This window comes from Dermacentor andersoni, chromosome 5 (genome assembly GCF_023375885.2).
Source record: "Dermacentor andersoni chromosome 5, qqDerAnde1_hic_scaffold, whole genome shotgun sequence".
In the NCBI taxonomy this organism is placed as follows: domain Eukaryota; kingdom Metazoa; phylum Arthropoda; class Arachnida; order Ixodida; family Ixodidae; genus Dermacentor; species Dermacentor andersoni.
In genome coordinates, this window is record NC_092818.1 from 145,167,636 (window position 1) to 145,183,101 (window position 15,466).

At 46.4% G+C, this 15,466-nt stretch overlaps 1 protein-coding gene across 1 annotated transcript; it reads left to right on the forward strand.

Annotated features, from left to right (window-relative positions):
- The first annotated feature begins 1,604 nt into the window (after positions 1-1,604).
- Positions 1,605-14,774, forward strand: LOC126531354 (toll-like receptor 2). The gene is made up of 5 exons (XM_050178856.3): positions 1,605-2,439; positions 5,614-5,876; positions 10,899-11,056; positions 12,416-12,564; positions 13,727-14,774. Exons 1-5 carry the CDS (start codon positions 2,196-2,198, stop codon positions 13,882-13,884), a joined length of 972 nt encoding a protein of 323 aa, XP_050034813.1. The 5' UTR covers positions 1,605-2,195; the 3' UTR covers positions 13,885-14,774.
- Positions 14,775-15,466: the final 692 nt, after the last annotated feature.

Sequence of the window (15,466 nt, forward strand, 5' to 3'; positions counted from 1 at the left end):
ATCGTAATAATGCATCGCATAAAAAAACTGACCTTGCTTTTGTCTCATGCAGTGATGGGCGATAACTCGGAGTATATATATTACATTAAGCCCGATCCTAGTGCCAGCTTATGAAATAAGCACCACTCTTTCACTGCCGAGCCATCGGAAAAAATACATTTTACTTAACATTCCACTGACTTTTTTTAATGACCATGCGCGGCGTCTCCAGTGCGCAAGAGAGCTATATTAAACCTACTGCCATAGGATATCTGTCCAAAGCGTAGCATTTCTGCGACAAGTATTTCAAAGCTGGTGTTATTCTGAGAATATAAATAAGCAGCTATAACTTGAACACCAGCAGTCATTGATTCCGCAATTGCAAGATCGCCCTAACTAATCTCGAAATATCTTCTTTTTCGGTTAAGGTCACTAGGCTGACATTGGTGCATATTACGTACATATTAACATCCACCTCGGGCAAGAGAGAAGAGAAAAAGAACTTTTCTATCTCTACTGGACTGCCTTCAAAGATTTTCGCCGTCATCGCTGAAACACGCGGTACAAAGCTCGGCGAAAAGGATCTCCTGCACGACCGCATAGTGGTCATGTGGCTTGTGGCTGGCTCCGGGGTTGCCGATGTCGAAAGTTACGTCCGTGTCGCTAACCTTGCACAAGCGCAAGCCAACTTCTCCGAACGCTCGATTCTCGTTCACCGTTCTCGCGGTTGCGTCACCGGCGACATGATGAACCGCGTACGGTTTCCTCCCACGGAGTACAAGGATGTAGGCGCAATGTCCTCCTCCCCGAGCTCCTTTAATTGACCCACGAGGTATGACGGGTGGGAAATCCCGCAAAGTTTTAGTCCCACTCCTTCACCTCTAGCACTCCGTCTCCTTCAAAACTGCCTCGCCGTTCCGCCTGCCGCCAGCTATCACATCCGCGAGTGTTTATTTATTCGTTGTTCTGGAATGAACGTTACATTATACCTATACATTGTAAACAATTGGACTAGACAAGAGGCGGCAAATATGATTGTATTCAAACTTCACACTGATTTCGTGATATGAAACTCGCCTGGAGGATGAAGGGATGCGCGAGCAGTCACTTGCTCACAGAGCTAGCTGCTTGGCTGAGTATATAAAACAACAGTAGCCATTCCGAAGTCAGTAAACGGGGAGCCGGCCACTCACCCCCCCCCCCTTCACTCCGCAGTTACGACGCCATTGTGTCCGTGGCTCTATGTGGCTCAGTGCGACGAGCAGTATCGCGAAGGCGCATCTCAACTCTGCAACATCGCCCTTAAGTTCATACAATTGTTCTCCGATAAATTACGGTCCTGTAGACAGCGCTGATATTAATAATTACCACATGATACAATTTCTGCGATTTTTTACATCTCGCTCGTTCATAAGTCATTATGTCATTGCTATACCCTATACTGTTCGTATTTCACTCTTAAACTTTATCGTGACACGCTCGCATCTAAGAAGTTGTACGCCCTATACTGCTTCTTGTTTGGAAGTTATAGAGCCCGAGAGCATCATTGCCGATGTCGAAGCGTTAGCGAGAACACAAAATGGTCGGACACGAGACGGGCGACACACGGCCACGTGGCACATGGCCCACGACGACACGGAAGCGGCCTCCGTATTTATAGCGACCGCGTCAGCTCAAGCATGCGCACGCCATGAAGGTCTCCTCCTGTCAGGTCCCTCCGTCGCACAGCAAGAAAGAAAGAGATCCTGTATAACGCGTGTCCGTACGGCGCTCCGCGAATAAAAAGAAAAAGTTAAGCAAATCGAGAGAAGCCTCATTTGCGTAAGTTCGCGAACCGTGCCGACACCAAGGGCGCCTGGCAAAACCGCCCACATGGGCGGGCAGCTGGGTTATTGCAACAGAGCACCAACATTAAAGAAGACGCGAGCCTTCCTGCTTGCACCCGGCCACCCCTTTCTCGTCACTTAATAGGCGCGAAATGCTGGCGCCTCGTGTCGATCACGGCGGCCCGGGGAGGACGCGCACACGCACGCACACACCTGTCTGGCCTCTTTCTCTCGACCTGACACCAAAGGCGACCAGCGACGACCGCGGCGAAGCACGGACGTCCGTAGAGAGAATCTGAACGACTCCGAGCTCGGGGCCAGGAAGTGCCGCGAAGACACCATCGAGAGGCTGAAGCTCCGGTCCCTTCTATAGCCGAGACGCACCAAGAGATGGAGACGAGGGTCGTTAGTGCAGCCGTCTGCTGCATCGTAGCTTTGGGCGCCTTGCGCGGCGTGAGGTGCGACGAGCCCAAGTGCGAAGACACGACGCGCCGGCACGCGCTCGTGCCCGAGTACACGTGCTCCGGCTTCACCAGCGCGGAGGACTTCGCGAAGCACTTCAAGAAGGCAGCCGAACCCGGGGCGGACCTCTGGTTCATCCTCAAGGACAGCAAGCTGGATTACATTCCCGCAGGTATGCATCTCGCGTGCGCCATTGTTTGTGTTTTCGCATTCTAGTAACTAATCACGCCTTGCTGTTTAAAGACGGGAAAACAGAGGTAAGGGATTTGAATGTACCCAGGAAGGCCACCTCGGTCCTTGCATCCGATTATACGCAGGGCCAGTGGGTGATGTTGCACAAGAGATAAAACATCTGATTAATTGCTTAGCGCAGCTAGGGTTCTCGACGATGAATGAATTAATAAGCGTTTATTAAAACAGCCACTTGTCATCGAGGTAGGAGGGTCCATTATTCCAGGAACCCTCTGGCCTGGACCGCCCGCCGGTCCTGGGCGACGAGTTGGCTCTCGTCAACCAGGTCCAGCTTGGAGATCGCCGCCTCCCATATAATGTTTTTTTTTTTTTTTACGATCACCTGAAGTGGCTGCGAAGGCCTGCTTGACCACTCTGTAAGGGTCTATCGTAGTCTGTAATCCGTAAGGTCCTCATCCTTCGGAGAGAGAGAGAGGGAGACGTTTCTAACTTGCTCACAGGCCGTACAAGCAGTGTTGCCACAAGTCATAAAAAATAGTAGTAGCTTCTTGCTTGAAATATCAGTAGAAATCAGTAGATTACTTTATGATGGCAAAAGAGGAACTTTAATAGAAGTTCTTGCCGACACGGATCCAAAATTTATTGTTAGTTCCACAGTGTGCCATCCACGAAGCAGTGGCACCCCTCCCCTTCTAGCTACCCCACCCCCTCCAATGCAGTGGCCTGCAAACTTTTTGGCTTGCTCAGCAATTTGAAAAACCACACGGCACAATACGAAGCTCGAACACCATAACTGTTAAAAGGACGCCTCGTTCCGAACTTCAAAGCTGCGTTGGAAAGGCCTCGGGTGACATCAGGTACATGAAGCCTGAAGTGTTCAGTGCGTTTTGGACTAAGCTTAAGCCCGAAAAAAAGAAAGGTGCATATCGCTTGTTGCTCGCGCACAGTAATAAGTGATGGCGCCTTAGCAGTTACTTATTAAAAATGTAGTACATTTCGTAGATGGTAGTAGAAAAAGTAAGCAATTTTTAAAAAAGTAATACATATCACTATCTTTTTTTTTTTCTGGAAGACTAAGAAAATGAGCAGATTCCGATGCTTTATCACTGGCTCACTAAAATTTTGAAGGAGAAAGAAGATCCGTTAGACATTCCAATAAATATGTACGGCAAGACTGCGTACATGTCGACTTATTTGGCAAACGCCTATACTGTCGACCGCGATGGTTTCTGTCGTGTGATGTCTAAACGCGAGATGAGTGTGCGATGCGGCCGCATATCTGAACGGGATATCCCGCAACATCGAGAGAAAATTACAGCAAGAATAGGGTTTGAGGTGATAGCGCCAGCACCCATGAGAGGACATTCCACATACTGCAACCAATGACGTGCCTGAGAGACAGCGTGCGGTGCTACCTCTGCACGAGGCGAACTCTGCAATACGCCGCATTATGTAGAAAAGGACACATTGGTCACACTGGAAGGTGATTCTGAGAACTAGAAAGAGGGCGCATTGTGGTACTTGTAGTAACCTTCGCGAACGCCATATCATAGTCTGTGGTCCGTAAGGTCCTCATCCTTCGGAGAGACCTCGTAGTCTGGCTCGCGAGTGATCGTGCTGGGTACCATGCTCTTGAGGTGAGTCGCGAACACTTGTGGCTGTTAACTGAATACACAGATGCCGCTTACTGGCCTGACCGACATGCGCGTAAGCAAAAGAGAGACGATTAGGGAACATTGCTGCCGTCATAGGTAAAACAAAAGAAAACTTAATCTACTGCAAGGTCACTGAGAGAGGCGTCCACTGAGCACGCTTCATGCTCCTCTCGTCGCCTGTGTTCTCAATATCAACAGCGACCATATACGGGGAGGTCATTTTTAAGCTTTATGGAATTTTTTTTAACCGCCTGTGGCAGATAGCGCAACTCTTGCCCTCGAGCTGGATTATTCAAAGAGGCATTGCTAGCACGAGAAATCTAAACACATAATCAACTAATTAACAAAAATCCACAAACTAAATTCTTTAATTACTTTACTTCACATTGCAATTTACGAACTGTGGCCGGTGAGTTTGCAAGAAGTCTACGCTTGAATTTAATTTCTAATTTCCAGGAAGACACCAATTTTTGCGATATTTCCGAAAGTGCGGGGCGAAATACGTGGGTGTTCCAGTTACTTTTGTGCTTAAATGGATAAAAGAGTGCTTTGTTAAAAAAAAAAGTAAGTGTAATAAAAGTGCGTTTTTACGGCGAGTTTCATGGCGCGTATCTTCAAACTGGTGTCATTCTGAAACTTAATTCCGAGTGAATATGCCTCGCAAAATCACCGGCTACAATTCGTAAATTGCTATATGTGCCGTAAAGTAATTAAGAAGTTAATTAGTGAATTTAGTTAACTAGGTGGATATGTGTTTCGATTTCTCGTGCAAGTAATGTCGCTTCTCTGAATTATCCAGGTCAAGTACTGGAATTATGTTATCTGCAACAGGTGATTTTTGAAAAATTCCCTAAAGCTTAAAAAATGATCACTCCATATATTTAATGCTCTGGACAAGAATCTCCGCGCATCAGTACAGAACGATCACCACAATGAATTTTTGCTCAATCCTGCACTTTGACTCCGGTAACCTGAGTGCACGAAGGATAATTATAGTTGATGGTACTTTGGAACCTTGCATTTATGCCGCACGTACCACATGCGCAGTATTAGAAAGCTCTTGATTAACTTGGACCACCTGTATTCCTTTAGGGGGTCATTAAGTCCAAAAACACGGCCGATTCTGTATTCAGCGCAACTGCAGTGCGACCGCTGCTCCGCTAATAGAGCCACATATGTGGTGTGTTTGGCAGTTAAACGCCATTGCCACTGAGCAACGACAGTGTATATGACGAATTATGGGAGTTGAGAAAAAATTACGGGGACGGGAAACAGGTGCCTCAGAAGCTTAATGGAGCAACCTTTGACCAACCGCCACTGGAACATTTTCGCATACATTCCAGCTTTCCGTAACTGTCGTGTCGTATAACCATGTGCATTCTACGTCGATTACAAATCGTTTCCGGGATAGGGATGCGGAAAGCACATCAACTCATTGGAACGGATATCAAACGCTCCAGCACAAAGCGATCAAACCGACACAAACAACTCTCTCGCAGGATTTCTGGGCGAGCACCGGGCGTCGATGCTGGAGTTCAGCAACGTCACCCTCGGATCGTTCTTCGAGCCCGGCTCTAACCGCAGCCTCTTCTCTGGCCTGGAGCCGTCGCTCAAGCGGGTCACCTTCACGCTCGGCAGCACCCTGCCTAGCACGTGGGCCACACTGCGCCCGCTGGGGAGGCTCGAGGAGCTGGTCTTCTTCGAGATGACGGGCCTCAACCTGACGCGCGACTTCAACGAGCTGCCCGCGGGTTTGCGCAAGGTAGGAAAGTCGGCGGACTGGGTGACGGGAGTGAGTGCTTAAACGTAAGAAAACTAAGCAGCATTCAGCAATTCCTATCGGCCGTGAGTTTATTTTACTGCGATAGCCAGCAGATTCACACAGCGGACATCACCGTCCTTAAAAAAAAGTTATTTGACATTCACACAAGGTCATCGTCATCCATTATATAGTATTGTCTAGGTGGCATGGTAATGTGCATTTCTCAGAGCCTGCGAGGCGCGCAAGGTCCTTTCCGCAATTACCAAGCGCCATCACAGTGGCCAGCGTGTCCAGCTCCCAAATGCATGCCCATGGTCACTGGTACGCGAGTTCGAATCCCACACCTGTGATGGTGGTAGGCAATATTTTGCTGTTGGCGAAGTTTGGTGAGCAACCTTCGCCCTGTGGTCAGTTGGAAGCCGAGGATAAAGAGACGACCCTATAACGACGACTACGGCAATCGGCGTAACCGAAATGGCGGACATAACAAACCAACTTTTGAGCTATTGACTTCTGTTGCCATGGAATTACAGAGAAAATCTGGGCCCTTGCTCATAAAGCCTTTCTTACGTAACAGTTTTTAAGGAGCCTGTAATTTATGACAGCTATAGGCGGGGGAGCGATACGATCCCCGTGGCGATGGCCTATCGAGGAGGGCATTTACATAATACAAGTTTTCTTATTGGATGGCCTGACTGTTAGTATTTGAAATGAAATATATTTTTAACTCGGTGTCAGCCAAAAGCCTACTTTGTGGAAGTAACAGGGCACACAAGGGGTAGCTAAAACGCTAAACAAAGTGGCAGCTAACCCTCGTCCTGAAAGCAAGTACCAAAGAATGGTCACGACATCTGCGCTACGTAAAACGCACCAGAAATCGGTTGGGCAAGCAGCAGTAAACATTGGAAAAGCCCAGGACAAAAGGTTCTCGTGTTTTCACCTGTATCTCTTCCCTTATCTCAAGAAAGTACCGTGAGACTGAATATTGACAAGAAACCTTCAAGTGAGGTATTAACAAGCAAGGCTTAAATCTACTGAATGATCATGATTTAGCTTGACATATTCCTTAAAATCTAAAAAAAAAATTTTAAATAAGTTATGCAGCCAGGGTGCGATGCAACAGCCACTCCATATCGGGGAGGAGCTTTGTGCCTATCGTCATAGCCTTGCATGCGTAATGCATACGAACTGAGATGAAAATTTGTAGGTGGGTATCTCGGAACACGAGCGTGCTAGAAGAATTCTACCAAAATGGAATTGTGTAGGAATACGACTACAAATACAAGCATGCTGGCTTACAGCAGTCAACAAAACGTTTATTAGCCAACTTAATTTGTGGCGTGCAAAATCCTATCTTCGTCGACGTCGATGGTGCTACAAATTAATAAGTTGGTTGACGGTGACAATTATAATCTCAATTTTGTAGTCTTTCTGGCCCCATTACTAATGTGCAGAGGTGAACTTCACGTACTTCTCATCGCCCAATTTTAAGAAATCTCTAAAGCTTAAATTTGGTCACCTTATATATTTCTGAAGCAACGGTTAATTGGGCACTGGTTAGGTGTTCACATTCATAGACTGCAGCAGGCTGTAGACGCTCCGTTTGACAGCGGTTTCAAGAGCAAGTATCTCTACTTGTAAATGAATGATCGGAATTTAAACGAAATAAAGGTGGGCGGATTTACTAACATACTCGTCCATTACCACCTGTCGTTACTGTATATGAACCACAGTTCGAGTAAACATCTATTTCATGATGAAGTATAGTTCTCACAGCCTTGACACTGTGAAAAAAAGAATAGTTTTTTTTTCTTCTTCTAATGGTTCACAGATCTTGCTAGCGAATATATAAAGTCACTGCATCCCTCCCCATTACAAGTCTTGCTCTCTTGGTTTGTTTGTTTTAAATTTTGGTAGCTTGTCTACATATCTCCCGAGCTTAGTATGGGACAGGTTATGTGCGCAGTCACAAACATAGAAGTAGCGAGCGACAAACATTTGGACGTGCACAGACTTTAGCACTCTCAGAGTCGCGCTAACCGGGACAGCGTGCCGACTCATAAAAGAGCACTAGTGTAAGTTATTCCTTCTTTATTTTAGAAGACTTAAGCTATGCAATAAAATATCGATAACTATCCAGTTTTCAAAGAATGTCTTTGTCAAAAAAATATGCATGATATGGAGCAGTAGGGACGGTAAAATCTGCGCTTCGCAGAAACGAGACCAAATTAGCTTCTGAAAGCACGCCAACGAGATGCTAATAAATAGAATTAAATAAATAGAACATAATAGAATAAATAGAATAGAAGTAAGGGGGGGGGGGCGAAAATCAAGCGCGTTCTTGCAAGCCCCAGAGTTATGCTTATTAATAATACGACTTTCAATTAAGGAGAGAGCTAGCAGTGGTGCAAGGGAACGTCTTCCCTATTTCAATCGTGACTCGACGCGACGGTTTAGCGTGGCCCGCTAGCTAAATTCAGCGGCTCACACGCCGACAGGCTAATCCATTATGACAGGGGCGTCCTCTGTCACCCAGAACGGCAGAGTGTGACTATATGTACCATGTTATCTAATCTTTCTTTTCGCTCCAATGCGCTATATATACTGAAAGCTGAGTGTTTGATTACACTATCTTCACCGCTGTTTTATTATCTTTAAACCGGCACGTCTACAAAAAATGATAAAATTTGATATTCATTTTTTTAATATTCGTCTGTGGCCATATAGTGGGGGATAAGAACGGTTGTTGATGCCTACCGAATTAAAAATAAACCACACTGCTGGGTAGCCTCAGGGTGCGTTTGTTGGTCTGTAAAGAAAAATATATTGCTATAATATGTATATACATCTTGGAATATGCGGGTCTCACGCCCAATAATCACGAAAAACTATTCCACGAACTTGACTTGCATATGCTTGCATAGTCAATAAAACTGATACTACAACATGTGCAAATGATGTCTCACTGATATTCAAACGTGCACGATCGAAGCACACGGCGTAAAATTGAGCGAGTTGTTGGGGTTCGTTAAAACGACAGCGCAAATGGGACGGCGACAGACGGTGCTTGTCCCGTGTGCTTTTGTTCTCTGTTTGTCGCTGTCCCATATGCGCTGACGTTATAATGATTATGCGCAATGGATATACGACAAATTGGTGTATGTCTGTATTTTGCGTGCTCTTGTGGCAAACACGGAAACGAGTCATAAATATGCACATTCAAAGTACACGCTGCATCTCTACTGGAAATACTGAGCCAATACAGAGGCGCACACGTTTCGAAGGTAAAACGTACAGATTTTCCTTGCATTTAGTTACTTAGTGAAGGATGTTTCTCCGTTGAGCTCTTGGATACTTTGGAATTGGAGCCGATATTCGAAGTCAAATTATTTTTCGAATATTCCGATTAGACTGGATTAGAAAAATCTGCCACTCAAACATTCACATTCCTGGTGGCCCTTTCGACAAGGAAAAGGCAGTGCGACTTCAACATTTCAAGGCGTCGACACCTATTTCGTATTCGCGCGCTGAAAAGGGAAGAACTGCGACTGCGTAATGTACTCTCGGTGCACTGTAATTACGCGCCCTGAAAAAAAAAAAAAGAGGAAAGCGGTTTATTATGTCTAAGCACGCAGCTTCGGAGTGAGTGAAGTACAGCAGTAGTCGCCTAGACGAATGTATATAGACTGAACGCCTGACAGCAGATACCATGCAACGCAGCGGCTTTACGGTGCCTCACGGTTTTTATCAGTGCTTCAGTGAAGGCCGCAACCAATTCTTTATCTAAGGGTCTTTTCACCGCACCTGCTTAATAAGGCAATAAAGTGTATTTTGCTTAAGTATGACATCACAACATCCACCATTCGATTTTTTCTTTTCATTTGTTTTTTCATGTTTAGTATCTTTTGTACAAATGCACGCGTGGCAGCTTCTGCAATGCTTCTGCGCAGGGGTTCACACGCAATTAGCAGAGCCCAGAGGGCATTATGGCGACGTCCGTCCGTCCGTCCGTCCGTCCGTCCGTCCGTCCGTCCGTCCGTCCGTCCGTCCGTCCATCCGTCCATCCATCCATCCATCCATCCATCCATCCATCCATCCATCCATCCATCCATCCATCCATCCATCCATCCATCCATCTATCTATCTATCTATCTATCACCTGTATGCCAGTCTGTACGTGCCCAGAATTCGCGGAAATTCCGTCCCTTGAAGAAGCATTTTCTGGCGCCGACAATAGAGTTTGTCAGAGAAATTTGTACTGAGACTAATATGAAAAACAGCGCAGACGCAGTAATAGCGTTTGCTTTCGCGGAAACGTAGTAACCCCACAACAACATAAAAACTAAAGACTACGTGCGTTTGCTCATGGAACACCATCTTAATATGTCACTTCTACAGTTTCTACACGAAGTGGGGTATACACGCGATTGTTTAAGCACACAAATATGCCGTGTTAGCGACCGTGAGAGCACGAAAGTCTATTTCCCAGGCGCAAATTTTTTTCTCTTCTTTTTTTGCATAAAGAGAGAAACTCAGGTGTTTTCATTTTACCACACCTCCCGTGCTGCCTCTGTACGCACCTTCAAGATAGGATGTAAATAAAAAGAATACTTATGTTTCTTCCGCCAGTTGCGACGTAAACTCCGCTTTGGAGACGGAAACGAAGCTGGTACGAGACGTACAGCCTCTCCAACTATTGCGTCAGCTTATTACTTGGACGTATATAAATTCATCTTACATAAATGGGTGCCGCTATCTTGGCCTTTAACACGGGAATATTCCCAACTCCGAATCAATTAAGCCGTTCATAAATTTCCGAACGTACCACGTTCCAAGCACTTTCCAACATTTCCAACAATTTCAATGTCCAGCATCACGTTGCTACGGTGGGTTCGCCAATATTAACAGTTCACGCTGACGGTACACAAAGGCCAACACATACAAACAAAAAGGTATCCACACACAGCGTTCCGCAAGCTGCAGGTGGAACAAAATGCTTTAATTAGCGCTGGCATCTTTCAGGTGGTGATAGTCCGCACAGGAGTGGGCAGCGTCGACGACGACTGGCTGTCTTCGCTTCTGAACCTGGAGAACGTTCGCATACAGAGTAGCACGCTGGACCGGTTCACCAGAAGCATGCTGCCAAGGCCCGCGCCCAGGCTGCGCAAGCTCACCATCGGGTACGTGAACTAGGCGGCGGCATCGCGCACTGACATGTGTTGAGTACCGCCCCTATATGGGCAACCAGCGCTGAAGCTTCGCGTGTCATCAGCAGCGCCGTAACACACAGCCTAACGAGCGGTAGACACAGTTTCCAGTAGCACATGCAGTAATTTCGTGTCAGCAAATTCGCCGATCGTCTTGAGACACACTTTTCACGGCTCCGAAAATGACAGGGAACCGACGTGCTAGGACGTAGCATCTCGTAGTATCGTAGCTCAACGCGACGCGCACGGCCATGGACAGAACTTGGCTGGCCGCATCGGGCTGAGCAAACGTTGACACATGCGCGCGTCTGTTATCGTTAAATATGCCGCGCTATATGCGTAGCCTCCCTACCGGATGGTGTCAGCATATTTCAGCTGCACACTAAAACTGAGCGCCTCCTGGCCAGCGCTGGTTTCCCATAGGAACGCAACGGTCGGCGCGTGGGAAAACGTTGCAGTGCTTTGAATGCAGACACCGATGTGTGAGGCGGGAGCAAATTATGCGTGTAATGCGAATAACTTTTGCGAGAACCTAAGTTTCGCCATTTTCGCGGATGGCCTAAAGCTCGAGAAAGTCTGGTGCCGCGAACGATTCGCACTTACGGTATACGTGCTGTCCTTTCTGCGATTTTTCATCAAGTGGTCCGAAAGTCGCGAAAATTTGGTCCCGCATACAACAGAACTGAACGCTCCGCCGTGGCCGCCTTAATTTTACTGGCATGGTCTTCATTATTACTAAGTAGGGCATTTAATGCGGATACCCCATCACCGGAGGCGACTTCTGCGCGCGTGCCCGTAATTACTAAGGATAAGCAAGATACAGATACAAGACGATATCCTTATATCGGCGTAGTTGTGAAACTTTAGTTTATATGGTCCCAAAAGAACTACCGTTGTCTTAAAAGGCACATGAGTAAGGAGATCACCATTATGAAGTGAATCACACCAAACGGAAACACTACGCCTGACTAGACTTCAAACCATCATTGCGTAGGCTGACCGGCAGACTGATATGTATGTATGGAGGCAACAATAAAGTTTTACTGTATCTTAAGGTATTCTTTAGCGTTTGGTCGGCGGCAAAAAGATGGCTATGCCAGAGGGCAAGATTCGAAACAACGGTTAAAATTTTTCTTTCTCGATTTCTTTCCCGCACAAACTGCATCATCTGTGTCTGTGATGCCTCTGACGTTCCTAACTGGTCTCCTCACGGGCACACGTTCGTGGCGACCACAGCCAGTGTGTAAGCCCACTGCAGAGGAATGCGTTTACTCACAGTTTTGTTTCCCACACGCCGTGCCATCCGCTGACGGAGTCCTGTCGGTCTTGCAGGGACAGTTCTCTGATGTCATTGCCAGAAGACTTCGGCGCTGACTTTCCCGTCCTGAAACAAGTGAATCTCCGTCAGAATCTCATAAGCAGCTTCAGTGAGCAGAGCCTGGCACCGCTAAAAAATAGCAACACGACTGTTGTGCTGTCAGGTGAGTAGTTAGTTTTCACCATATGTCTTGATGTCCGTGCAGCAGTGTCTCTTTGCACTTGCTGCCAGTCACATGGCCAGGCACACTTAATGTTGATAAGCGAGAAGAGTAGGGAAAATCCGCAGGGCAAAGTTTTTTTGTTAGTCGCAGCCATACGAAGTGACACACAATGAAGCCAGAGAAAGCATATGAAAATTAATTGTTATGTTTAATTAAAATGATTAAATAATCAAGTAAAGGTAGATGAAAGAGGAGGAACAGACAACTTGCTGCAGGTGGAGACCGAACCCATATTCTCCTCATTGCGCATGTGCTGCTTTACCTTCGTCACTCCAATGGTGATAATGTGATATGAATATGACTACCCAACTACCCCCATATACCCCGTACCACAATCCTGTATGACCATATGGGCGTACATGGAAACATACAGCTTTTTATACTTGCAGGATCCTATAGGATCATACTGGATTGTGGGATTCAGGGCATATGGGGCACGCGGGATTTTTCAATAGGGATATTCTACTAATATTGTGCAAGCATCTTGGTTTGATTGGTCTGTATGTCTAGTACAAAAACCATTCTGTATAGAGAAAAAGAAAAACAGAAAAACTAAACGTGCAGATCCCACACACTGGGGTAATCGTTGTTATGCGAAGCATTTCGCAGATAGATAGACATCTAGCATTGTTTTAGGTTCCACGAAGTGTTACCAGATGGTGTGACAAACGCGCGTAGTGACGAGAAGCTGTGACGCGAGCGTGTGTGTGACGACAACGGCTAGACGACGGCACGATGACGACGATGATGACGGTGATGAGGATGGCTTAACTGATTTATTGTACTCCTGCGATGAAACATTACAACTTGTTCCGTCTCAACCTGGGCGGATCGATGCCGAATGCGGTGCGGTATCACATAAAGCTTCAAAAATCCACCTATATATATAGCTGGATTCAATCCCGTTATCGGTTAGCGGCTCCAATCCCGTTATCTGGCAGGCATTCCTTTTATTCAAGAGGCGCCAAACGAGGCGAAACTGGAACCGCAGAGTGCCTGGTGAGAGGTAAAGAACTTAAATATCTTGTATGCGACTTTTTGGTTGCGAGTGAGGTGTTCCAACCACTGCGATTCCACTGAATATTTTCATTACTTTCTGCAGGAAATCCGGTACACTGCGACTGCAAGATGTCGTTCCTGCTCACCTACCCAGACTCTTGGACGTACCCGGAGTGCGGCTCACCCGAAGCACTCAGTGGGGTTCCCCTCAGGGAGCTCACTCCGGAGAAGCTCGGTTGCACTGAGCAGAAGGAACCCTGAGAAATTCAGCTGACTCGAACACCCACTTCACAGATGACAATGATAAAGGTTTCGACCGGTATACCTTTGTTTGTCTCTTTGGAACGCGCTCCCCGACAACAGAATACTAGAATTCATTCATTCATTCATTCATTCATTCATTCATTCATTCATTCATTCATTCATTCATTCATTCATTCATTCATTCATTCATTCGGCTGTTTGGCCAGTTCCAGAATGGCTACGTACGTGCAATCTTATGTATACAACTGCAGACTCAGTACGATATCCTTTGCCGCCCACGATGGTATTTTCCTTGACTTGGCACAGGAGCAAGCTGTTATGGCAAATCACCGTTCTACGCCCCATCACCAGACCTCACCCCCTTCCTTGTTCGTTATAATTACGTTTACAATGATCGCACTACCAAAGAAGTCACCATATTCTACAATTCACTGCAGCACGAAGTGGAAATTAACAACAACATTCATTGCGCACACAAGAGCCGATAACAGAGATTTTCACGAATTATGGCGTGAACCGAACTGTTACTGATGTTCACACACTCTGCCAGTTCATCGATGCTTATCCTCCGTTCTTGTCTCATCAGCTCGTCAACCTTTGCAATTTTGTTGGGGGTGATTGCACGATGGCTTCGGCCGGGTCTTGGATTGTCTTTGCAACTTACCCGTCCTTCTTTCAACTGTTTACTCTAACGCTTCACAGTGGCCAATAAAATGCAATGTTCAACGTACACGGCAGCCATACGGCGACTAATTTATTTTTGGCAAACACCTTCAGCTGTCAAAAACCTCGTGGCACCACGCTGCTCAACTTCTGAAGAATCCATTACGTCACGCAACCATGTTCAACCCAGTGTATGAGAACATTAAATAACATTGACCCTCACACCTGCGTGTCACTGTTGTAAATGAGAGATGCCTGTGTGCTAGCGCATACCTCGCAGATAATGAACCGAACCATTATTGCGCGGGATGCATAGGCTCACTTTCACTTGACTCGCCCTCGTTCATTAGAAATGCGAAGATACAATGGAATGTACAATTGCTTGATAAAGGGCAAAAAGTGTCACTGGAATGAAAGTTCACTGCACGTATACACAAAATCTCGCAACAAGATATTTAAATATACGTATAAGTCTCCAATAAATCTACGTGTCTAAGAAAAAGTCATTGTATATAATGTGTATAAGGCAAATAAACATGTTGAGTCAAATAAACAGATTCACAGAATCCTAGATCCCGCCCCCATTCCATCGACACCCCCCGATGTATCGCGCGCGACGGAAGGCGACGCGCTTGCTCCCCTCTTTTCTCCTTTGCGCACACAAGACTGAGCCACGATCGTCGGCTCACCCGTTCCCTTCCCCTCCCCCTACGCTTTCACTCGCACATACAGCAGTTGTCGCCCTTGGATTTCATACGAAACATGAGGGCGACGGCGACAGCAGGAATGCGCCTGGAGTGGCCATATAATTGCTATTGCAATAATATAATAAAAGTATCCGGCCAATTAAGCGTCTCGTAGCCGATTACTTTGCGCAAAAGAAGTAACAAAATCGAACTTTCACCATGCGACAATT